The sequence below is a fragment of the Pristiophorus japonicus genome, chromosome 30 (assembly GCF_044704955.1).
Source record: "Pristiophorus japonicus isolate sPriJap1 chromosome 30, sPriJap1.hap1, whole genome shotgun sequence".
Lineage (NCBI taxonomy): Eukaryota > Metazoa > Chordata > Chondrichthyes > Pristiophoridae > Pristiophorus > Pristiophorus japonicus.
Window position 1 is genome coordinate 6,034,183 of NC_092006.1, and position 24,704 is coordinate 6,058,886.

General features: G+C 55.6%; 2 protein-coding genes across 2 annotated transcripts in view; both read left to right on the plus strand.

Moving 5' to 3' along the window:
- Positions 1–8,528, plus strand: part of paqr6 (progestin and adipoQ receptor family member VI) — a 29,985-nt gene extending 21,457 nt beyond the window's left edge. The window contains exons 5-7 of the mRNA XM_070868728.1: positions 2,327–2,423; positions 3,933–4,077; positions 8,257–8,528. Of these exons, the coding sequence (XP_070724829.1) occupies positions 2,327–2,423; positions 3,933–4,077; positions 8,257–8,528 (514 nt within the window). The remainder of the gene's footprint in view (positions 1–2,326; positions 2,424–3,932; positions 4,078–8,256) is intronic.
- A 7,708-nt stretch (positions 8,529–16,236) lies between these two features.
- LOC139240167 (eukaryotic translation initiation factor 3 subunit J-like) lies at positions 16,237–24,338 on the plus strand. The gene is made up of 4 exons (XM_070868574.1): positions 16,237–16,331; positions 16,698–16,798; positions 18,956–19,007; positions 22,069–24,338. The coding sequence occupies exons 1-4, from the start codon at positions 16,310–16,312 to the stop codon at positions 22,191–22,193; spliced, it is 300 nt and encodes a 99-aa protein (XP_070724675.1). The 5' UTR covers positions 16,237–16,309; the 3' UTR covers positions 22,194–24,338.
- The last annotated feature ends 366 nt before the right edge of the window (positions 24,339–24,704 follow it).

The window sequence follows — 24,704 nt, forward strand, 5'->3', positions numbered from 1 at the left end:
ACTGCCCCTCTGACAGCGCAGTACGTCGCTCCATCAGTACTGCCCCTCTGACAGCACAGTACGGCGCTCCCTCAGTACTGCCCCTCCTACAGCACAGTCCGGCGCACCCTCAGCACTGCCCCTCCGACAGCGCAGTACGTCGCTCCATCAGTACTGCCCTTCCGACAGCGCAGTGCGGCGCTCCCTCAGTACTGCCCCTCCTACAGCACAGTCCGGCGCACCCTCAGCACTGCCCCTCCGACAGCACAGTACGGCGCTCCATCAGTACTGCCCTCCGACAGCGCAGTACGACGCTCCCTCAGTACTGCCCTCCGACAGCACAGTCCGGTGCACCCTCAGCACTGCCCCTCCGACAGCGCAGTACGGCGCTCCCTCAGTACTGCACTGGGAGCGTCAGCCTAGATTTTTTTTGTGCTCAAGTCGCTCTCGAACGCACAACCTTCTGACACGAGGCGAGAGAGAGTGCTGCCCAGTGAGCCACACTGACACTTTGGCTCGAGTTACCGCAAAGATATCGCAGGAAACGCTGTATTCCTGCACCGGGAGCCGCAATGCCGATGGACGAGAAAGATATACTGAGCTCGGAGAAGCGGAGCGAGTGAATAAAAAGTGTTCACGATACATCTCCAGCTGCATTACTGAGCCATGAGTTTGAGATCAGACAGCGTGTTCCCTGAACTCTGTCCTCCCCATCTGTTCCACAAATATTCAAGGTGTGTCCCCCGTCCTTGGTTTCGAATTTCTTGCCGCGGAGAATACAAGTGGATCCGTTTTTGTGTCTTTTGGAATATTTTGTTCCGCTGAACAGACGCACCCCTGCTAATGGTGTTGGAGTTAGTTACCTGCGTTACAGATCTCGGCTCCCTCGGGGCCACAACCGATATCGTCACGGTTCACGGTTAAAGCTCCGATTTTGGGGTTTTGCAGTTAAATATCTAGTCCGTTAATGCGGTTACCGGCAATTGCTCCCCCTGCTCTTCAGCCACTAGTGGCCCCGGGATCTTTTATGCTAACCCGAGAGGGCAGGCGGGGCCTCGGTTTAACGTCTCATCTGAAAGACGGCCCCTCCAACAGCGCAGTACGGCGCTCCCTCAGTACTGCCCCTCTGACAGTGCAGTGCAGCACTCCCTCAGTACTGCCCCTCCGACAGTGCGGCACTCCCTCAATACTGCCCCTCCGACAGCGCGGCGCTCCCTAAGTACTGCCCCTCCGACAGTGCGGCGCTCCCTCAGTACTGCCCCTCCGACAGTGCGGGGCTCCCTCAGTACTGCCCCTCCGACAGTGCGGGGCTCCCTCAGTACTGCCCCTCCGACAGTGCGGCACTCCCTCAATACTGCCCCTCCGACAGTGCGGCACTCCCTCAGTACTGCCCCTCCGACAGTGCGGCACTCCCTCAATACTGCCCCTCCGACAGTGCGGCGCTCCCTCAGTACTGCCCCTCCGACAGTGCGGCGCTCCCTCAGTACTGCCCTCCAACAGCGCAGCACTCCCTCAATACTGCCCCTCCGACAGTGCGGTGCTCCCTCAGTACTGCCCTCCAACAGCGCAGCACTCCCTCAATACTGCCCCTCCGACAACGCAGTACGGCGCTCCCTCAGTACTGCCCCTCCGACACTGCGGTGCTCCCTTAGTACCGCCCCTCCGACAGTGCGGCGCTCCCTCAGTACTGCCCCTCCAACAGCACAGTGCAGCGCTCCCTCAGTACTGCCCGTCCGACAGTGCAGCGCTCCCTCAGTACTGCCCTCCGACAGCGCAGCACTCCCTCAATACTGCCCCTTCACCAACGCAGTACGGCGCTCCCTCAGTACTGCCCCTCCGACAGTGCGGCGCTCCCTCAGTACTGCCCCTCCGACAGTGCGATGCTCCCTCAGTACCGCCCCTCCGACAGTGCGGCGCTCCCTCAGTACCGCCCCTCCGACAGTGCGGCGCTCCCTCAGTACCGCCCCTCCGACAGTGCGGCGCTCCCTAGTACTGCCCCTCCGACAGTGCGGCGCTCCCTCAGTACTGCCCCTCCGACAGTGCGGCGCTCCCTCAGTACCGCCCCTCCGACAGTGCGGCGCTCCCTAGTACTGCCCCTCCGACAGTGCGGCGCTCCCTCAGTACTGCCCCTCCGACACTGCGGTGCTCCCTTAGTACCGCCGCTCTGACAGTGCGGCGCTCCCTCAGCACTGCACTGGGAGTGTCGGCCTGGATTTTGTGCTCAAGTCTCTGGAGTGAGACTCGAACCCACAACCTTCTGCTGCCCACTGAGCCACGGCTGATATTGGGAGTACTGATGCCGCAAGGTTCCTTGTTAAAGTTCTTTTGGCTGCTTTCTTCTCACCAGGTTCCTGGAGATTGAACAACCCAAGCTGAGTAAAGCACTGAGAATCACAGCCTTCACTTTTCCCTTCCTGTTCGACAATATCCCGCTCTTCTACAGGGTAAGGCATCAACTAACTGCCTGATAGAGATTGATGGCTGTATACCGCGGGTACAAGGAAACGATTCACTCCCGTCTAATATTGTACGGCCCGTGTGTGTGTCTCAGCACCAGCTCCTACATAAGAACATAAGAAATAGGAGCAGGAGTCGGCCATTCGGCCCCTCGAGCCTGCTCCACCATTTAATACGATCATGGCTGATCCGATCATGGACTCAGCTCCACTTCCCTGCCCGTCCCCTTATCCCCTTATCGGTTAAGAAACTGTCTATCTCTGTCTTAAATTTATTCAATGTCCCGGCTTCCACAGCTCTCTGGGGCAGCGAATTCCACAGATTTACAACCCTCTGAGAGAAGAAATTCCTCCTCATCTCAGTTTTAAATGGGCGGCCCCTTATTCTAAGATCATGCCCTCTAGTTCTAGTCTCCCCCATCAGTGGAAACATCCTCTCTGCATCCACCTTGTCAGGCCCTTTCATAATCTTACACGTTTCGATAAGATCACCTCTCATTCTTCTGAATTCCAATGAGTAAAAGCCCAACCTACTCAACCTTTCCTCATAAGTCAACTCCCTCATCTCCGGAATCAACCGAGTGAACCTTCTCTGAACTGCCTCCAAAGCAAGTATATCCTTTCGTAAATATGGAAACCAAAACTGCACGCAGTATTCCAGGTGTGGCCTCACCAATACCCTGTATAACTGTAGCAAGACTTTCCTGTTTTTGTACTCCATCCCCTTTGCAATAAAGGCCAAGATACCATTGGCCTTCCTGATCACTTGCTGTACCTGCATACTATCCTTTTGTGTTTCATGCACAAGTACCCCCAGGTCCCGCTGCACTGCGGCACTTTGCAATCTTTCTCCATTTCAATAATAACTTGCTCTTTGATTTTTTTTCTGCCAAAGTGCATGACCTCACACTTTCCAACATTATATTCCATCTGCCAAATTTTTGCCCACTCACTTAGCCTGTCTATGTCCTTTTGCAGATTTTTTGTGTCCTCCTCACACATTGCTTTTCCTCCCATCTTTGTATCGTCAGCAAACTTGGCTACGTTACACTCGGTCCCTTCTTCCAAGTCGTTAATATAGATTGTAAATAGTTGGGGTCCCAGCACTAATCCCTGCGGCACCCCACTAGTTACTGATTGCCAACCCAAGAATGAACCATTTATCCCGACTCTCTGATTTCTGTTCGTTAGCCAATCCTCTATCCATGCTAATATATTACCCCCCCCAACCCCGCGAACTTTTATCTTGTGCAGTAACCTTTCATGTGGCACCTTGTCAAATGCCTTCTGGAAGTGCAAATAATGGCGGAAACTGGGACAATTCAAGTGACCGCGAAAGTTGGCGGCAGAAAGTGAGGTTTCGGAGGCAGGACGCAAAGATTTGCGGTCATGTGTGAAGGACAGATCGCGTCGGCATGAACAAGCTGTTCCTCCCGGAGAGCGTTGGGAGGGTTGGGATGTATAACGCTCATCTCTCCCGTTCCCCTCTCTCCGCAGTTGCTGCTCTGTTGGGGCGAAGACTGCAGCCATAACGACGCCGTTCCCTCTCACTACCACCATCTGATGTTTGCCTTCCTCACCTGCTTCCTTTTCACCTCCCATCTCCCGGAACGCCTGGCTCCTGGCTGCTTCGATTACATCGGTGAGTCTCCGGATTGGGTGGAGCAGGGAGCAGGGGGATTGGTGAGGGGTCGCGGGGGGGTAGGGTGGTGTGAGTGCAGCCGTGTTTGACCTCAATCGCTCTTCCTCCCTCCCCCCCACCCCGCCCCGCTTTCCCGGCCTGAAACGCAACGATCCGCTAGACCAACATTCACTCCAGTTGGCGTATCGGAGCTGCCCTTTGACCTTTGGTCTCCCCCCCCCCATCCAAGTCCCAGACGCGCGGCTGTTTCGAAAGATAAATCGTTCTCGGGATGTGGGTGTCGCTGGCAAGACCGGCATTTATTGCCCAGCCCTAATTGCCCCTCGAGAAGGTGGTGGTAAGCCTCCTTCTTGAACCGCTGCAGTCCCGTGTGGAGAAGGTGCTCCCACAGCGGTTTTTGGTACAACTGAGGGGCCATCCCAGAGGGGCAGTTAAGAGTCAACCACATCGCTGTGGGTCTGGAGTCACGTATCGGCCAGACCCGGGTAAGGGCGGCGGATGGAGTATAAAAGCAGGGAGTAGAGAGATTCCTGCGCAATCTGATCACTTGGCTTCCCCTTCCTGATTTACATAAGACATAGGAGCAGGTGTCGGCCATTCGGCCCCTCGAGCCTGCTCCGCCATTTAATACGACCGCGGCTGATCCGATCATGGGCTCAGCTCCACTTCCCCACCCGCTCCCCATAACCCTTCACTCCCTTATCGCTCAAAAATCTGTCCATCTCCACCTTGAATATATTCAATGACCCAGCCTCCACAGCTCTCTGGGGCAGAGAATTCCACAGGTTCACCAGAAGAAATTCCTCCTCATCTCCGTCTTAAATGGGCGACCCCTTATTCTGAGACTGTGTGACTCCTAGTTCTAGATTCCCCCACGAGGGGAAACATCCTCTCTGCATCTACCCTGTCCAGCCCCCTCAGAATCTTGTACGTTTCAATAAGATCACCTCTCATTCTTCTAAACTTCAGGCCCAACCTGCTCAACCTTTCCTCATAAGACAACCCCCTCATAGAAACATAGAAACATAGAAAATAGGTACAGGAGTAGGCCATTCGGCCCTTCTAGCCTGCACCGCCATTCAATGAGTTCATGGCTGAACATTCAACTTCAGTACCCCATTCCTGCTTTCTCACCATACCCCTTGATCCCCCGAGTAGTAAGGACCTCATCTAACTCCTTTTTGAATATATTTAGTGAATTGGCCTCAACAACTTTCTGTGGTAGAGAATTCCACAGGTTCACCACTCTCTGGGTGAAGAAGTTCCTCCGCATCTCGGTCCTAAATGGCTTACCCCTTATCCTTAGACTGTGACCTCTGGTTCTGGACTTCCCCAACATTGGGAACATTCTTCCTGCATCTAACCTGTCTAACCCCGTCAGAATTTTAAATGTTTCTATGAGGTCCCCTCTCATTCTTCTGAACTCCAGTGAATACAAGCCCAGTTGATCCAGTCTTTCTTGATAGGTCAGTCCCGCCATCCCGGGAATCAGTCTGGTGAACCTTCGCTGCACTCCCTCAATAGCAAGAATGTCCTTCCTCAGGTTAGGAGACCAAAACTGTACACAATACTCCAGGTGTGGCCTCACCAATGCCCTGTACAACTGTAGCAACACCTCCCTGCCTCTGTACTCAAATCCCCTTGCTATGAAGGCCAACATGCCATTTGCTTTCTTAACCGCCTACTGCACCTGCATGCCAACCTTCAATGACTGATGTACCATGACACCCAGGTCTCTTTGCACCTCCCCTTTTCCTAATCTGTCACCATTCAGATAATCTGTCACCATCTCAGGAATCAACCGAGTGAACCTTCTCTGAACTGCCTCCAATGCAAGTATATCCCTCCTTAAATACGGAGACCAAAACTGTACGCAGTACTCCATCATAGGCAGTCCCTCGGAATCGAGGAAGACTTGCTTCCACTCTTAAAGTGAGTCCTTAGGTGGCTGAACAGTCCAATATGAGAACCACAGTCCCTGTCACAGGTGGGACAGACAGTGGTTGAGGGAAGGGGAGGGTGGTTTGCCGCACGCTCCTTCCGCTGCCTGCGCTTGGTTTCTGCACGCTCTCGGCATCGAGACTCGAGGTGCTCAACGCCCTCCCGGATGCACTTCCTCCACTTAGGGCGGACTGGTCTTTGGCCAGGGATTCCCAGGTGTTGGTGGGGGATGTTGCACTTTATCAGGGAGGCTTTGAGGGTGGTCCCTTGTAACGTTTCCTCTGGCCCACCTTTGGCTCGTTTGCCGTGAAGGAGTTCCGAGTAGAGCGCTTGCTTTGGGAGTCTCGTGTCGGGGCATGCGGACAATGCGGCCCTGCCCAGCGGAGCTGGTCGAGTGCGGTCAGTGCTTCGATGCTGGGGATGTTGACCTGGTCGAGGACGCTAACGTTGGTGCGTCTGTCCTCCCAGGGGATTTGTAGCATCTTGCGGAGACATCGTTGGTGGTATTTCTCCAGCGACTTGAGGTGTCTACTGTACATGGCCCATGTCTCTGAGCCATACAGGAGGGCGGGTATCACTACAGCCCTGTAGACCATGAGCTGGGTGGTAGGTTTGAGGGCCTGGTCTTCAAACACTCTTTTCCTCAGGCGGCCGAAGGCTGCACTGGCGCACTGGAGGCAGTGTTGGATCTCGTCGTCAATGTCTGCCCTTGTTGATAGGAGGCTCCCGAGGTATGGGAAATGGTCCACGTTGTCCAGGGCCACGCCGTGGATCTTGATGACTGGGGGGGGCAGTGCTGTGTGGCGAGGACAGGCTGGTGGAGGACCTTTGTTTAGCGTAAGGATAAGGGGTAGGCCATTTAGGACTGAGATGAGGAGAAACCTCTTCACTCAGAGAGTTGTCTTACTACTAGGGGGATCAAGGGGTATCTTACTACTAGGGGGATCAAGGGGTATCTTACTACTAGGGGGATCAAGGGGTATCTTACTACTAGGGGGATCAAGGGGTATCTTACTACTAGGGGGAATCAAGGGGTATCTTACTACTAGGGGGATCAAGGGGTATCTTACTACTAGGGGGGATCAAGGGGTATCTTACTACTAGGGGGATCAAGGGGTATCTTACTACTAGGGGGGATCAAGGGGTATCTTACTACTAGGGGGATCAAGGGGTATCTTACTACTAGGGGGATCAAGGGGTATCTTACTACTGGGGGGATCAAGGGGTATCTTACTACTAGGGGGATCAAGGGGTATCTTACTACTAGGGGGATCAAGGGGTATCTTACTACTAGGGGGATCAAGGGGTATCTTACTACTAGGGGGAATCAAGGGGTATCTTACTACTAGGGGGATCAAGGGGTATCTTATTACTAGGGGGAATCAAGGGGTATCTTACTACTAGGGGGATCAAGGGGTATCTTATTACTAGGGGGGATCAAGGGGTATCTTATTACTAGGGGGAATCAAGGGGTATCTTATTACTAGGGGGAATCAAGGGGTATCTTATTACTAGGGGGGATCAAGGGGTATCTTATTACTAGGGGGAATCAAGGGGTATCTTATTACTAGGGGGAATCAAGGGGTATCTTATTACTAGGGGGGATCAAGGGGTATCTTATTACTAGGGGGAATCAAGGGGTATCTTATTACTAGGGGGAATCAAGGGATATGGCGAGAAAGCAGGAATGGGGTACTGAAGTTGCATGTTCAGCCATGAATTCATTGAATGGCGGTGCAGGCTCTAGAAGGGCCGAATGGACTGCTCCTGCACCTATTTTCTATGTTTCTATGTTTCTATGTTTCTAACTTGTGGAATTCCCTGCTGCAGAGAGTTGTTGAGGCCAGTTCATTGGATATATTCAAGAGGGAGTTAGATGTGGCCCTTACGGTTAAGGTGATCAAGGGGTACGGAGAGAAAGCAGGAAAGGGGTACTGAAGGAATGATCAGCCATGATCTTATTGAATGGCGGTGCAGGCTCGAAGGGCCGAATGGCCTGCTCCTGCACCTATTTTCTATGTTTCTATGTCAGGCCCATGCTTTCATACTGCCTCCAAAGCAAGTATATCCCTCCTTAAATACAGAGACCAAAACTGCACGCAGTACTCCAGGTGTGGCCTCACCAATGCCCTGTACAGCTGCAGCAGGACCTCCCTGCTTTTATATCGCGTCTCCCTTTTGGGATAAAGGCCAACGTTCCCGTGTGCCGTCCTGATTTGTGTCTTTGTGTCCCGGCAGGTCACAGCCACCAGCTCTTCCACATCAGTGCAGTGGCCGGCACGCACTTCCAGCTGGAGGCCATCATCACGGACATGGGCTGCCGCCGGGCTTGGCTGCAGGCCCACACGCCACTGCCGTCGCTCGCCGGGACCCTGGGGGTGATGGTGGGCGCCCTGATGCTCAACCTGTTGCTCATCGCAATCTTCGCGCTGCTCCTGTCCTGGTCACCCTGCTCCTCGTCCTTCCTCCAGAGCAGCTGTCCCGACAGGACCAAGCAGAAGAGGGAGTGAGGCAAGAGGATTGGGGGTGGATTGGCGAGCCGCGAGGTTTTAACGCACCCCCCAACCCCCCCCCCCCCCACAACCTTCGGACGGAAACGCGGGAATAAGCATTCCCTCCCCCTTGGCCCTCCGCGTCTCGCCGCCGTGCGTGCGCGCGCGCGTCGGTCGAGACCCCCGCCCGCGAGCAAGATGGCGGACGGCGCCGTTGCGCGCGTGCCCGCGCCCCCCTCCCCTCCCCCACCCGGAGATCGCCAGGCTCGACCCGTCCGCCTTCGCAGCGGAGGTTCGCGATCTCCAACCCCCCCCCCCCTCCCCCGCTGTCCCGGACGCCGGTCCGTCACCCGTCCCGTTGGTCGGCCGCCGTTCCGCCCCGGGCGGAAACCGTGCCCGGGGAGTTTGGGCCGGAGTTTCCCCGTTCGCTGCTCCTGGCAGCCGGGGCGAGGGAAGCTTGGCGGCACGCTCGATGGGAGCGGGCGCGTGAGGCGCGCGAGAGATCCGGCTCCCCCCCCGCCACAGAACCGAGTCTCCTTAATCTTCTTGCCCCCCACTCCCAGGGCCCCTAACGCCTCATTAAGCCCCTTGCGCAGGAGACCATGGGCCTACCAATCGACCGTGGTCCCACTGAATGGCGGCAACAGGCCGAATGGCCGGAGCCTCGATGCACATGCGCGCAAATATGTTTGCACACTGGATCCCGGCCCGACCCTAAAACTCTCCGCTAACATTCAGACGGGTAGCCGCTAAGCTAACACAAGACCCCAAGTATCAATCACTTAGAATCCCCGATCTTTCACGTGGCCTGGGCCGAGTGTTGCGTGGAGACAGTCCGCCAGACCTGGAGGTGGGGTGAGTTAAGTCACGTGTCGACTCATAGCCCGAACTCCCCCAAATTGTGTTCAGCGGCTCGAAGTTTGCAATTAACAGCTATGCATCCCTTGTTTTTTTTTTCCATTCGTTCCCGGGATGTGGGCGTCGCTGGCCAAGGCCGGCATTTGTTGCCCGTCCCCTAATCGCCCCTCGAGAAGGTGGTGGTGACCCTCCTTCTTCAACCGCTGCAGTCCCATGTGGTGAAGGTGCTCCCACAGTGCTGTTAGGGAGGGAGTTCCGGGATTGTGACCCAGCGACGATGAAGGAACGGCCGATGTATTTCCAAGTCGGGATGGTGTGTGTGTGGCTCGGAGGGGAACGTGGAGGGGGTGGTGTTCCCATGCGCCTGCTGCCCTTGTCGGTAATCCGATAGCGCCCCACTTGCACCCCGTTGGAGGCGCTAACAGGCGGTGCAAAGAAGGGAAATTCCTCCCCCTTTAGCTCTTAACCATTTCTAAGACTTGCGTAGCTAAAGGTTGGATTGAAAACACGACTTCACCCAATTGACACGAGCTGGGGCTTTGACGTATCAAACACCCGTTGATTTGATTGGCTGGGGTTCAAAGGTCATTGATAACTTCAGCCCAGAGGCCCAGTCGGCAGTCCGCCATCTTGAATTTCCCGAACGGAAGACGCCATGCATTGCGACCCCAGTCGCTCTCCAAACGGCCTCAGGTAAAGAGGCAACCTTCAGGGCGCGGCACAGGATTAATAAATCCACCGTGTCTTGCCCCGGCGTCGGCCATTTGCTGTCCGGTTCAACCCCTTTCACCGTGCGCGCCCACTGGCAAAAAAAAATCAAGGTGAAAGGTCGTTCCCCTCATCCAAAGTGAGCGGATAAAAAAACTCGCACTTTTCTTCGCCTTGCCCTCGTCACGAGTCACGGTCGCTGTGCAGCGAAGGGTCACGCTACATCGTAGACCGCCCACCTAAAGCGTGACTCCAAAATGTATGTGTCCCGCACCTCCATCCCCCCTTTCGTTGTTCCTGTACCAGTAAAAATGCTAAGGTGGACCAGGTGTCCTTCAAGTGCCTGATCCTGTGTAAGAACGCGCATGGGAGAGTGGGGGGGGGGGGGGGCGCAAGGGGGTGGGGTGGTGGTGAAGACCCTCTGCTACGTGTGGCGAAGACCCCTTGGGGAAGAATGTGTTCGCAATGCCGCCAAGCCTGGCGCCCAATTAATTCTCCTGCACCGTCAAAATGTGGGCACCGCTGCCTTAATAGCACTTACCTGCATTGTCACTTTGTGAGCCATATTGCCAGCCAATCCTCAACCCTTTGGGGACCCCGCCCTTAAAGTAGGAGGGACAGGAACTTGGATCGGAGCCAGGCGTAACTGGACGACAATTGGACCCAGGATAACAGGGCAACTGCCCTGAAAAAAAACTCCTGTTTTCAAAGACCTTTTTAAGATGTGAGATATTCGTTTCCTTGCTCCGACCATGTCTCAACTGTGGTTTCATTTGTTTGCCCACGGACACCCCAGTGGCCTGCAGTCAGGGTCGGGGTTGTGGCCTTTGAGATCGAGGCTCCCTGCGGTACTGAGGGAACGCAGCATTGTCCAATCACCATTAAAACTGAGGTCCCTGCCTTGATGGGTCAGTTGGACATTAAAGCCCCCTTGTGGCACCTTTCCCAGAAGAGCAGTTTGTGTTGGGGTGGAGGGGGGGGAGGGGGAGAGGGGTCCGGGGAGGTGGGGGCAGGAGGGTCTCCTGCTGCCTCGGCCAACATTCTGCCCCTCAACCAAGCACCAACAGGTCAACTGGTCGATCACCTCGTGGCTCCCTTGTGGCATGTTGCTGTGGCCATGGTTGTGTGACATCAGGTTTGGTGTGGGGAGGGGCCAGGAATGTTGGGAAGGGAGTGGGGGGGCAGCAGTGGGTATTTGTTGCCTGCTCAATGTCGTGAGCCCTTGGGCCTTGTGTTGACATCTTGACTTTCGTCCGACTTGACATCGGACGCCATCTGTGATGTATTTGCTTCCTGGGTTCTTTGCCTAAGAATTCATCGCAACACATTGCAATTGAGAACGAGTCAGTCCACGAACAGTAGATTTAACAATCACACCACTGCACATTTACCAGTTCATCCACCGGGCTCACAACTGCATGCCTCATCGTGGATGACCTCAACCCAACTGGCTGGGGTTTTATTGAGTCTTGCGAACATCACGTGACCGGCTAAGCCCCTCCCTACTCAACAGCTCTACAACTATTTTAAGTTGAAACCACAAATCAATTGCCCCCCCCCCTATTAAAGGGGAGCACTAAAGCCGACAATTAAACCAATTAACTTTTAGCCAGAAACATAAATCAAATTAAAATTTGGTTGCCGGGGTAACGATGCACTCCAGTCCCTCCGGCGCCCACCTCTCGCGGAAGGCCGCGAGCGTACCGGTGGACACCGCGTGCTCCATCTCCAGGGACACCCTGGCTCGGATGTAACCGCGGAAGAGAGGCAGGCAGTCAGGCTGAACGACTCCCTCGACCGCCCGCTGCCTGGACCGGCTGATGGCCCCCTTGGCCAGGCCCAGGAGCAGTCCTACGAGGAGGCGCTCAGACCTGCCCGCTCCCCTCCGCACAGGGTGCTCAAAGATCAGGAGAGTGGGACTGAAGTGCAGCCAGAATTTGAGGAGCAGCCCCTTCAAATATTGGAACAGGGGGCTGCAACCTCGCACACCGAACGTACACACGTGGAACACGGGCTCCTCCCGACGGCAGAAATTGCAGGCGGCCCGGGAGCCCACGAACCGACTTTAAAAATCGATTGCACGGGACTGCCCCGCGCAACACCCTCCAGGCCAAGACCCCGATGGATAACGGGAGGGCTCCCGCGTAGAGGGCACCCCACCGGGGAACCCCCGCTTCCTCCGGACGGCAAGGTGGTGCGCCATGGCGTGTTCAGACGGCAGACGAGGATTTTTTATTTTTTTATTTTCTTTTTATTTTTTTTTTTAAATGTATTTTATTTTAATTTTTTTTATTTTTTTATTATTTTTATTTCTTTTTATTTTTATTTTTTAATTTATTTTTATTTTTTTTTATTTAATTTTTATTTTTTTAAATTTTTTATTATTTTTATTTTTTTTAATTTTTTTTTAAAATTTTTTTTTTGTTTTTTTTTTTAAAAAATTTTTTAATTTAAAAACATTTTTCCCGGACGGCAGATGAGGATGGTGAGGTGGAGCGTGTGCAAGAGCAGCCCGTACAGGCAACCCCCTCCACGCAGCAACAGCTTTACCAACCTGTGAGCAGCCTCACACAGTGTAGACCGTTACCCCGCCCACGTCATACGTCAACAAGTACCGCGCGGTTCCCTCCACAACCGGCTTGGTTCGCTCTTTGGTTGACGGTTCCAAGCTCCTGTGCCCGTCGGTGAGGATTGGTCGAGCGAATATGGCGGCCCTGCTCATTTGATTGGATGAGGCTCGGCCAACAGTAACTGTGTAATTTCCTCCATGTGTGCAAAAAAAAAATTAAAGAATGCCCCCTTGTCCGGGAACAAAAATAAAATTTTAATCCTAACTGCGGTTGTTCTTCTTCCAATTCAGTGCCTCAGGGCCCACGGGAGGTAGTCAGCCCCAGGATCGGCAATATAATGTACGTTAGGGCCGCAATCCCGCTCTGAATTATACGTGACTCCAGTCCCCACACAAGCGTGGTTGACTCTCAACTGCTCTCCGGACTGCGTCATCATCACAGGCAGTCCCTCGGAATCGAGGAAGACTTGCTTCCACTCTTACAATGAGTCCTCAGGTGGCTGAACAGTCCAATACGGGAACCACAGTCCCTGTCACAGGTGGGACAGACAGTGGTTGAGGGAAGGGGAGGGTGGGACAGGTTTGCCGCACGCTCCTTCTGCTGCCTGCGCTTGGTTTCGACGTTGGGGATCTAAAAGGAGTTAGATGAAGTCCTTACTACTAGGGGGGATCAAGGGGTATGGTGAGAAAGCAGGAATGGGGTACTGAAGTTGCATGTTCAGCCATGAACTCATTGAATGGCGGTGCAGGCTAGAAGGGCCGAATGGCCTACTCCTGCACCTATTTTCTATGTTTCTATGCTCTCGGCGACGAGACTCGAGGTGCTCAGCGCCCTCCTGGATGCACTTCCTCCACTTAGGGCGGACTGGTCTTTGGGCCAGGGACTCCCAGGTGTCGGTGGGGATGTTGCACTTTATCAGGGAGGCTTTGAGGGTGTCCCTTGTAACGTTTCCTCTGCCCAGCTTTGGCTCGCTTGCCGCGAAGGAGTTGCGAGTAGAGCGCTTGCTTTGGAAGTCTCGTGTCTGGGGCATGCGAACAATGTGGCCCTGCCCAGCAGAGCTGGTCGAGTGTGGTCAGTGCTTCGATGCTGGGGATGTTGGGCCTGGTCGAGGACGCTAACGTTGGTGCGTCTGTCCTCCCAGGGTAGTTGCAGGATCTTGCGCAGACATCGTTGGTGGTATTTCTCCAGCGACTGGAGGTGTCTACTGTACATGGTCCATGTCTCTGAGCCATACAGGAGGGCGGGTATCACTACAGCCCTGTAGACCATGAGCTTGGTGGTGGATTTGAGGGCCTGGTCTTCAAACACTCTTTTCCTCAGGCAGCCAAAGGCTGCACTGGCGCACTGGAGGCAGTGTTGGATCTCGTCGTCAATGTCTGCTCTTGTTGATAAGTGGCTCCCGAGGTATGGGAAATGGTCCACATTGTCCGGACATCAAGGGTTAAGTTTCTAGGGGAGATTACACAAATTCGTGTTGTATTCTCTAGAATTTAGAAGGTTAAGGGCTGATCTGATCAAAGTTTTCAGGATAATAAAGGGAACAGATAGAGAAGGGAGTCTAGGACGAGGGGCAATTAGAGCCAGACCTTTCAGGAGTGAGATTAGGAAACACTTCTACACACACAGGGTGGTAGAGGTTTGGAACTCTCTTCCGCAAAAGGCAATCGATGCTGGGGGTCAAGTGTTAATTTTAAATCTGTGAGATTGATGGATTTTTGTGAACAAAGGAATTAAGGGCGATGGGATAAAGGCGTGGGGGATGGAGTTAGGTCACAGATCAGCTGTGATCTCATTGAATTGGTGGAACAGGCTTGAGGGGCGGTACTGAGGGAGCGCCGCACTGTCGGAGGGGCGGTGCTGAGGGAGCGCCGCACTGTCGGAGGGGCGGTACTGAGGGAGCGCCGCACTGTCGGTGGGGCGGTACTGAGGGAGCGCCGCACTGTCGGAGGGGCGGTACTGAGGGAGCGCCGCACTGTCGGAGGGGCGGTACTGAGGGAGCGCCGCACTGTCGGAGGGGCGGTACTGAGGGAGCGCCGCACTGTCGGAGGGGCGGTACTGAGGGAGCGCCGCACTGTCGGAGGGGCGGTACTGAGGGAGCGCCGCACTGTCGGAGGGGCGGTACTGAAGGAGCGCCGCGCTGTCGGAGGGGCAGTACTGAGGGAGCGCCGCACTGTCGGCGGGGCAGTACTGAGGGAGCGCCGCACTGTCGGAGGGGCGGTGCTGAGGGAGCGCCGCACTGTCGGAGGGGCGGTGCTGAGGGAGCGCCGCACTGTCGGAGGGGCGGTGCTGAGGGAGCACCGCACTGTCGAAGGTGTCGTCATTCGGATGGGACGTTAAACCGAGGCCCCGTCCGCCCTCTCAGGCGGATGTAAAAGATCCCACGGCCACTATTCTGGCACAGACACGGTGGATCCTTCTGTTCCGTAATATTCTGTGAACGTTCTATGAAGAGGAGGGGGAGTTCTCCCCGGTGTCCTGGGGCCAATATTTATCTCTCAACCAACATCACTAAAACAAATGATCCGGGTCATTATCACATTGCTGTGTGTGGGAGCTTGCTGTGCGCAAATTGAGCTGCCGCGTTTCCCACATTACAACAGTGACTAAACTTTTAAAAAGCAATAGGAGGTGTGTGGGGGGCCTGACCCATCCACCTCCATGGCACGAACCTGGTATTGCAGTACTTCCAGGAACGGTGCAGTGGCTCTCGGCCTTTTGGCTAAGAGCATTGGCGCAGAGTGATCCTTGATGTGTGCAAGGTGACCTCTGGCGTTTGTGATTTGACAAAGAATTGGAAAGATTGGCTACGAAATAAAAAAAAAATATGAATGCATTTTAATATATTTTGCTAAAACATGAATCTTTGGGCATGTTGCAATTAATCCAGTGGATTTGCTGCTCCAGATTACTCATAAAGCCATTGCCTCAATTGTTCCTCCTCCTACAGCGCCACCAGGAGGCTGGGATGAGGAAAAAAATTCACCAATAGCGCCACCGAGTGGCTGGGATGAGAAAATAATTCACCTGTAGCGCCACCCAGCGCCTGGGATGAGGAAAGATTAAACCCACAGCGCCACCCAGCGCCTGGGAGGAGGAAATAGTTCATCTGTAGCGCCACCCAGCGCCTGGGATGAGGAAATATTTAATCTGTAGCGCCACCCAGCGCCTGGGATCGGGAAATAATCAATCTACAACGCCACCCAGCGGCCGGGATGAGGAAATAGTTAATCTGTAGCGCCACCCAGCGCCTGGGAGGACGATATATTTAGCTACAGCGCCACCCAGCGCCTGGGATGAGGCAATAGTTCATCTGTAGCGCCACCCAGCGATTGGGATGAGGAAATATTAAACCCACAGCGCCACCCGGCGATGGGGATGAGGAAATAATTAATCCACAGCGCCATCCAGCGGCTAGGAGGAGACAATATTTCATCTGTAGCGCCACCCAGCGTCTGGGAGGACGAAATATTTAACCACAGCGCCGCCCAGTGGCTGGGATGAAGAAATGTTAACCCCACAGCGCCACCCGGCGGCTGGGATGAGAAGCTATTTCATCTGCAGCGTCACCCGGCGGCCGGGAGGAGGAAATATTGAAGCCACAGCGCCACCCGGCGGCCGGGAGGAGCCCCCCGGACAGCGCAGGCGCGGTGCAGGGAGCACAAGATGGCGGCCATGGATACCTGGGGTAAGCGGCGGAGGTGGAGGCGGGTGGCTGGGGGGTCCGGAGTCCGGAGGGAAGGGCTGCGGCCCGGGAAGCGGGGGGCTGGGTGTCCGAGGGGAGTGTTGCGCACCCCCGGGGAGCGATATTTGGCCGCGGGGAGCGAGATTAAGGCCCGGGCGGTGCGAGCGCCCCCTCTGCACGCGATATTGGGCCGCGGGGGAGCGAGATTAAGGCCGGGGCGGTGCGAGCGCCCCCTCTGCACGCGATATTGGGCCGCGGGGAGTGATATTAAGGCCCGGGCCCCTTCTGTAGGCGATATTACCGCCCCCCCCCACACCGACGGGGGGGTTTAACGCCGGGTGTGTTTTTTTGCCTCCCCCCACCCTGCAGACGCGGAAGGTTTCGAGCCGGAAGAGGCCGGACAGAAAGCGGTGGCGATGGCAGCGGTATCGGACCGCTGGGCGGGAGAGGACGAGGAGCGGACGGTCAAGGTGCGGGAAATCTACCCGGGGGGGTGGTGGGTACAATCTGCCTTTATATAGCGCCTCTCCCCTCGGAGCGGCCCAAGTGTAGGCGCTGTTGTTGCGTTTGAGGGGAATGGCAAGATCCCACCGGCAGCACTGTGCTCACGAGCCGGATAATCTGCTTTGCTCCACGTTGGTCGAGTCACAAGTATCGGCCCCTCCCTCCCTCAGTACAGCCCCTCCGACAGTGCGGCGCTCCCTCAGTACCGCCCCTCCGACAGTACGGCGCTCCCTCAGTACCGCCCCTCCGACAGTGCGGCGCTCCCTCAGTACCGCCCCTCCGACAGTGCGGCGCTCCCTCAGTACCGCCCCTCCGACAGTGCGGCGCTCCCTCAGTACCGCCCCTCCGACAGTGCGGCGCTCCCTCAGTACCGCCCCTCCGACAGTGCGGCGCTCCCTCAGTACCGCCCCTCCGACAGTGCGGCGCTCCCTCAGTACCGCCCCTCCGACAGTGCGGCGCTCCCTCAGTACCGCCCCTCCGACAGTGCGGCGCTCCCTCAGTACCGCCCCTCCGACAGTGCGGCGCTCCCTCAGTACTGCCCCCCCCGACAGTACGGCGCTCCCTCAGTACCAGCCTAAAAGATCCCAGGGCCACTATTGGAAGAAGAGCAGGGGGAGTTCTCCCCGGTGTCCTGGGGCCAATATTTATCCCTCAACCAACATCACTAAAACAGATAATCTGGGTCATTATCACATTGCTGTGTGTGGGAGCTTGCTGTGCGCAAATTGGCTGCCGCGTTTCCCACAATACAACAGTGACTGCACTCCAAGTGTTTCGTTGGCTGTAAAGCGCTTTGAGAAGTCCGGTGGTCGTGAAAGGCGCTATATAAATGCCAGTGTTTTTTACTGAAGTTTGTTTGGAGTGAGGTGGGTACCCCTGCTGGTATACAGACTCCTGAGGAAGATTGCGAGAAAGACAGAAGCGTGACACTTTCTGCTGGGCAGAGAGATCGGAGCGGAACACAGACTTCCCTCCTGTGTTTAATGCGAGGCACGCAGCGGGAGCCTGACCCAGCACAGGATGATTAACGGTGAGGGAACAGCGTACATAACAGCACCTCCCAAACCCGAGACCTCTGCTGCCTAGAAGGACAAGGGCAGCAGGCGCATGGGAACACCACCACCTCCACGTTCCCCTCCCAGTCATACACCATCCCGACTTGGAAATATATCGGCCGTTCCTTCATCGTCGCTGGGTCACAATCCCGGAACTCCCTCCGTAACAGCACTGTGGGAGCACCTTCACCACACGGTCTGCAGCGGTTCAAGAAGGCGGCTCACCACCACCTTCTCGAGGGGCACTAAATGCCGGCCTTGCCACCGGTGCCTCTAGCCTGTCCCGTTTTTCAGGGAGGCTTTGAGGGTGTCCCTGTAACGTTTCCTCTGCCCAGCTGGGGCTCGCTTGCCGTGTCGGAGTTCCGAGTCGAGCGCCTGCTTTGGGAGCCTCGTGTCGGGCTGGTCGAGCGAGGTCAGTCATTCTGATGCAGACGCTTCCTTGACCCTCCTCGGGAATCCATGTCATCTCCTGGGAAAGTCAGACTATTAAAAGTCCGGGCCAATTGGGTGGTGAAGAAAGACTGGATCAACTGGGCTTGTGTTCACTGGAGTTCAGAAGAATGAGAGGGGACCTCATAGAAACGTTTAAAATTCTGACGGGTTTAGACAGGTTAGATGCAGGAAGAATGTTCCCGATGTTGGGGAAGTCCAGAACCAGGGGTCACAGTCTAAGGATAAGGGGTAAGCCATTTAGGACCGAGATGAGGAGAAACTTCTTCACCCAGAGAGTGGTGAACCTGTGGAATTCTCTACCACAGAAAGTTGTTGAGGCCAATTCACTAAATATATTCAAAAGGGAGTTAGATGTCGTCCTTACTACTCGGGGGATCAAGGGGTATGGCGTGAAAGCAGGAAGGGGGTACTGAAGTTGCATGTTCAGCCATGAACTCATTGAATGGCGGTGCAGGCTCGAAGGTCCGAATGGCCTACTCCTGCACCTATTTTCTATGTTTCTATGTGATGTGTCGGGCAGGGGAAATTGGGAAAATTCCTCTTCGGGCCAGAAGGCACTGCTCAAATGCACGTTGTGAATCGACACCCCCCCTAACTGCTGCTTTTACTGTGCAGGATAACTGGGATGATGAGGAGGACCAATGCGCACAAGAAGTAAAGCAATCAGGTAACAGAAACCTCCTCTTCAGCAGTTCCCTCAGAGTGGAGGACGACTCGTGTCCACACTGATGCACATTCTCGGGTGACTGATGAAGCCCAATCCGGGACCGACAGTCTCTGTCGCAGACAGTGGTTGAGGGAAGGGGAGGGTGGGACTGGTTTGCCGCACGCTCCTTCCGCTGCCTGCGCTTGGTTTCTGCACGCTCTCGGCGGCGAGACTCGAGGTGCTCAGCGCCCTCCCGGATGCACTTCCTCCACTTAGGGCGGACTGGTCTTTGGCCCAGGGATTCCCAGGTGTCGGTGGGGGATGTTGCACTTTACCAGGGAGGCTTTGAGGGTGGCCCCTTGTAACGTTTCCTCTGCCCACCTTTGGCTCGTTTGCCGTGTAGGAGTTCCCGAGTAGAGCGCTTGCTTTGGGGGACATGCGGACAATGTGGCCCCGCCCAGCGGAGCTGATCGGGTGTGGTCAGTGCTTCGATGCTGGGGATGTTGGCCTGGTCGAGGACGCTAACGTTGGTGCGTCTGTCCTCCCGGGGGATTTGCAGGGTCTTGCGGAGACATCGCTGGTGGTATTTCTCCAGCGACTCGAGGTTCCTGCATAGGGAGCGAAATAACAAGCCATAAAAAGCACTGGGATTCGAGGGATAGAATTCAAAAGTAGAGAAGTTATGCTAAACCTGTATCGAACCTTGGTTAGACCACACTTGGAGCACTGCGTACAGTTCTGGTTTCCATATTATAAAAAGGGTGCAGAGGCATTGGAGAGGGTGCAGAGAAGATTTGCTAGAATTATACCAGAACCCAGCGGTTATACGCATCAGGAGCGGTTGAACAAGCTGGGTCTCTTTTCTCTACAATAGAGAAGGCTGAGGAGTGACCTAATTGAGGCCTGTAAGATTATGAAAGGATTTGAGAGATGTAGAGAAGGTGTGTCCACTTGTGTGGGAGAGACCAGAACCAGGGGCCATCAATATCAGACAGTCAATGATAAACCCAACGGGGAATTCAGGAGAAACTTCTTTACCCAGAGAGCGGTGAGAATGTGGAACTCGCTGCCACAGGGAGGGGTTGAGGCGAATAGTATCGATGCATTTAAGGGGAGGCTGGATAAACACATGAGTTCTCAGGTGGCTGAACAGTCCCAATACGAGAGCCACAGTCCCCTGTCACAGGTGGGACAGACAGTGGTTGAGGGAAGGGGAGGGTGGGACTGGTTTGCCGCACGCTCCTTCCGCTGCCTGCGCTTGGTTTCTGCACGCTCTCGGCGGCGAGACTCGAGGTGCTCAGCGCCCTCCCGGATACACTTCCTCCACTTAGGGCGGACTGGTCTTTGGACCAGGGATTCCCAGGTGTCAGTGGGGGATGTTGCACTTTACCAGGGAGGCTTTGAGGGTGTCCCTTGTAACGTTTCCTCTGCCCACCTTTGGCTCGTTTGCCGTGTAGGAGTTCCCGAGTAGAGCGCTTGCTTTGGGGGACATGCGGACAATGTGGCCCCGCCCAGCGGAGCTGATCGGGTGTGGTCAGTGCTTCGATGCTGGGGATGTTGGCCTGGTCGAGGACGCTAACGTTGGTGCGTCTGTCCTCCCGGGGGATTTGCAGGGTCTTGCGGAGACATCGCTGGTGGTATTTCTCCAGCGACTTGAGGTTCCTGCTGGACTAGATTAGCCGCGTAGGGAGCGAAATAACAAGCCATAAAAAGCACTGGGATTCGAGGGATAGAATTCAAAAGTAGAGAAGTTATGCTAAACCTGTATCGAACCTTGGTTAGACCACACTTGGAGCACTGCGTACAGTTCTGGTTTCCATATTATAAAAAGGGTGCAGAGGCATTGGAGAGGGTGCAGAGAAGATTTGCTAGAATTATACCAGAACCCAGAGGTTATACGCATCAGGAGCGGTTGAACAAGCTGGGTCTCTTTTCTCTACAATAGAGAAGGCTGAGGAGTGACCTAATTGAGGCCTGTAAGATTATGAAAGGATTTGAGAGATGTAGAGAAGGTGTGTCCACTTGTGTGGGAGAGACCAGAACCAGGGGCCATCAATATCAGACAGTCATTGATAAACCCAACGGGGAATTCAGGAGAAACTTCTTTACCCAGAGAGCGGTGAGAATGTGGAACTCGCTGCCACAGGGAGGGGTTGAGGCGAATAGTATCAATGTATTTAAGGGGAAGCTGGATAAACACATGAGTTCTCAGGTGGCTGAACAGTCCCCTGTCACAGGTGGGACAGACAGTGGTTGAGGGAAGGGGAGGGTGGGACTGGTTTGCCGCACGCTCCTTCCGCTGCCTGCGCTTGGTTTCTGCACGCTCTCGGTGATGAGACTCGAGGTGCTCAGCGCCCTCCCGGATGCACTTCCTCCACTTAGGGCGGACTGGTCTTTGGACCAGGGACTCCCAGGTGCCGGTGGGGATGTTGCACTTTACCAGGGAGGCTTTGAGAGTGTCCCTTGTAACGTTTCCTCTGCCCACCTTTGGCTCGTTTGCCGTGTAGGAGTTCCCGAGTAGAGTGCTTGCTTTGGGGAACATGCGGACAATATGGCCCTGCCCAGCGGAGCTGGTCGAGTGCGGCCAGTGCTTCGATGCTGGGGATGTTGGGCCTGGTCGAGGACGCTAACGTTGGTGTGCGTCTGTCCTGACCGGGGGAGTTGCGGGATCTCGCGGTGACACCGTCGGGGGGGTATTTCTCCAAGCGGCTCGAGGTGTCTGCTGTACGCGGTCCGTGTCTCTGAGCCGTACAGGAGGGCAGGTATCACTACAGCCCTGGAAGCTGGATAAACACACGAGGGAGAAAGGATGAGAGGGATATGGTGATGGGAGATGAAGAGGGGTGGGAGGGGGGCTGATGTGGAGCACCACTAAAAGACCGACGATCGGGGCCCTGGTCACATTACCGTCCGTGGGAGCTTGCTGTGCGCGTGTTGAGCTGCTGCGTTTGCTGCAACAGCACTTCATTGGCGAAAAGCGCCCTTTGGGACGTGCGCCGGGCGTGGGAGGCGCGATAGAACTGCCGAGCCCTCGCTCCGACTTGAAGCCCCTGTGTTGTCTCCCGTCTCCGTTGCTGGGTAGGAGTCAAGGTTCCCGAGAAGAGAAAGAAGAAGTTGAGCGACAAGATAAAGCAGAAAGAGCAGAAGGCCGCGGAAGAGCGGAAAGTGAGTAGGCTGGATAAACCGGTGTTGTACTACACGATGTAGCCGGCGGACTGGAGCGGACGCTGTGGGAGGGTGGAGCCATCGCGGCAAATCGCTGCCTGGACTGTCGAGCGCGGCGACGCAGCGAGCTGGCTGTACCTGTGTCGGCCAAAAAACAACCCCCCCCCGCCCCTCATCTCCCTCGCCCTCACGCCCCGATCGCAGTGTTTGCCTGTGTTGCCCGGCGATTGTGCACTAAGCTTGTGTTTGCTGCTTGCCTCTTCTCCCACCCCCCCGGCCCCCTCGTCCCTCCCTCCCTCCCTCAACCGGGGCCGGAGTGTCGCCGCGTGGCTCCCGCCTGGACCCGAGAGCCGGAGCTGCCGCCATTTGGCCGCCCGCCCTTGCGACAGTGCCGTGGGGCGGTGGGTTAGGGGCCCCCGCTAAGTGGGGGAGGGGGTTGCTGTGTGGGGGAGAGGCGAGGGAAGGCGGACAAGTGCCCCAGGGGCTCTTCGCCATCGCCGGCCGACCGCCAACATAAACATAAGAACATAAGCATTAGGAACAGGAGTAGGCCATCTAGCCCCTCGAGCCTGCTCCGCCATTCAACAAGATCATGGCTGATCTGGCCGTGGACTCAGCTCCACTTACCCGCCCGCTCCCCGTAACCCTTAATTCCTTTATTGGTTAAAAATCTATCTATCTGTGACTTGGATACATTCAATGAGCTAGCCTCAACTGCTTCCCTGGGCAGAGAATTCCACAGATTCACAACCCTCTGGGAGAAGAAATTCCTTCTCAACTCGGTTTTAAATTGGCTCCCCCGTATTTTGAGGCTGTGCCCCCTAGCTCTAGTCTCCCCGACCAGTGGAAACAACCTCTCTGCCTCGATCTTGTCTATCCCTTTCATTATTTTAAATGTTTCTATAAGATCCCCCCTCATCCTTCTGAACTCCAACGAGTAAAGACCCAGTCTACTCAATCTATCATCATAAGGTAACCCCCTCATCTCCGGAATCAGCCTAGTGAATCGTCTCTGTACCCCCTCCAAAGCCAGTATATCCTTCCTTAAGTAAGGCGACCAAAACTGCACGCAGTACTCCAGGTGCGGCCTCACCAATACCCTGCACAGTTGCAGCAGGACCTCCCTGCTTTTGTACTCCATCCCTCTCGCCGCGATGCCGCCCGCGGTCGAGCGGCCGGTCCGCCCGGCGGGGGCGTCCCCGCGGTTTCTCCCCCCCCCCACACACACACACACACACACAAACTCTACCCCCCGGCAACAGCGAGAAGGGGCTGTGGGATAACGGGGTGGTGGGGGAAGAGTTGGAGAAGTTGTATGGGTCAGGCTTTGAGTGACGCGGGAAGAGACGGGTGTCATACAGCGACCGCAGTGAAGCCCTCCCTCCCCCCCACCCCCCCCCCCCTCCCCAACCACCGCTAAACACACACAGGACCGCCGCAGTTAGCCGGGGTCATTTCCCCACGGGCGAAGGCAGCGTTTTGAACGTCGATCGTCCACTCTCGGAGGCTGGCCCCCTGGGACGGACTCTTGTCTGATTGGTCGCTGGCCCGTTGTCTTCGTCCTCTGCTGAACACACTTGACCGTGGCCATTGCCGTGACTGGGTCGTCCCCGGTATCTGTGTCCCCCCCTCTCTCTCTGTGCGCGCGCGCGCGAGAGTTTGTCTCATTCGTATCCTGTAGTGTCGTTCCTTATTGTATAAATACCCAGTCTGGCACTGAACTGGCCCCTCGAGCCTGCTCCGCCATTCAATCAGATCTCGGCTGATCTTCAACCTCAACTCCACTTTCCCGCCCGATCCCGCGATTCCCTTAAAATCTATCGATCTCAGCCTTGAATATACTCAACGACTGAACCTCCACGGCCCTCTGGGGCAGAGAATTCCAAAGATTAACCCCCCTCTGAGTGAAGAAATTCCTCCTCATCTCAGTCCTCAATGGCCGAGTCCTTATCCTGAGACTGTGTGACCCCTGGTTCTAGACTCCCCAACCCCGGGGGGGGGGGAAACACCCTCCCTGCATCTACCCGGTCAAAATCTTATATATTTCAATCAGATTGCACGATTGAATGAGATCTCGTTCTCCTAAACTCCAGTGTGGAGAGGGCCAGTCTGCTCAACATGCCTGTAACCCCAGGCCAGTGACCCTGGGAAAGGGGACCTGGGGGGGGGGGGGGGGGGGGAGAGGGGGGGAGGCAGGGGTCGGGGGTTACAGGATAGGATAAGGATGGACCATGATTTCCCCCCCCCCCTCCCTGCGCAAAAGTGGTACAGCCCCCCCCTCCGAGCAAAGCACAGTCACGCCTGCCACGGGTCGGCCCATTTGCTAAACGGCGGACGTAGGTAACAGCACAACTTGCTCACTCCAAGCAAGGACGGTTGTGGTCAGATAAACAGCCACGGGCCTAGCACGCAGGTATTGGGTGGGAAATGTAACTTGGGGTTAATCAGCAGCGCAGCAAGGGGGACTAGAAATTGTATCGGCTGTAGAATTCCCCTTTCCTCCCCCCCCCCCCCCCCATCCCGGACCATTCCATCACAAACCATTTCTGCGCA

Excerpts from the sequence above, each read along its gene's own strand:
- LOC139240167 (XM_070868574.1), top strand. The coding sequence starts at position 16,310 with ATGGCGGCCATGGATACCTGGG. Across the intron at positions 16,332-16,697 it reads GGCGGCCATGGATACCTGGG|ACGCGGAAGGTTTCGAGCCG; the intron begins GTAAGCGGCGGA and ends CCCACCCTGCAG. Across the intron at positions 16,799-18,955 it reads ACGAGGAGCGGACGGTCAAG|GATAACTGGGATGATGAGGA; the intron begins GTGCGGGAAATC and ends TTTACTGTGCAG.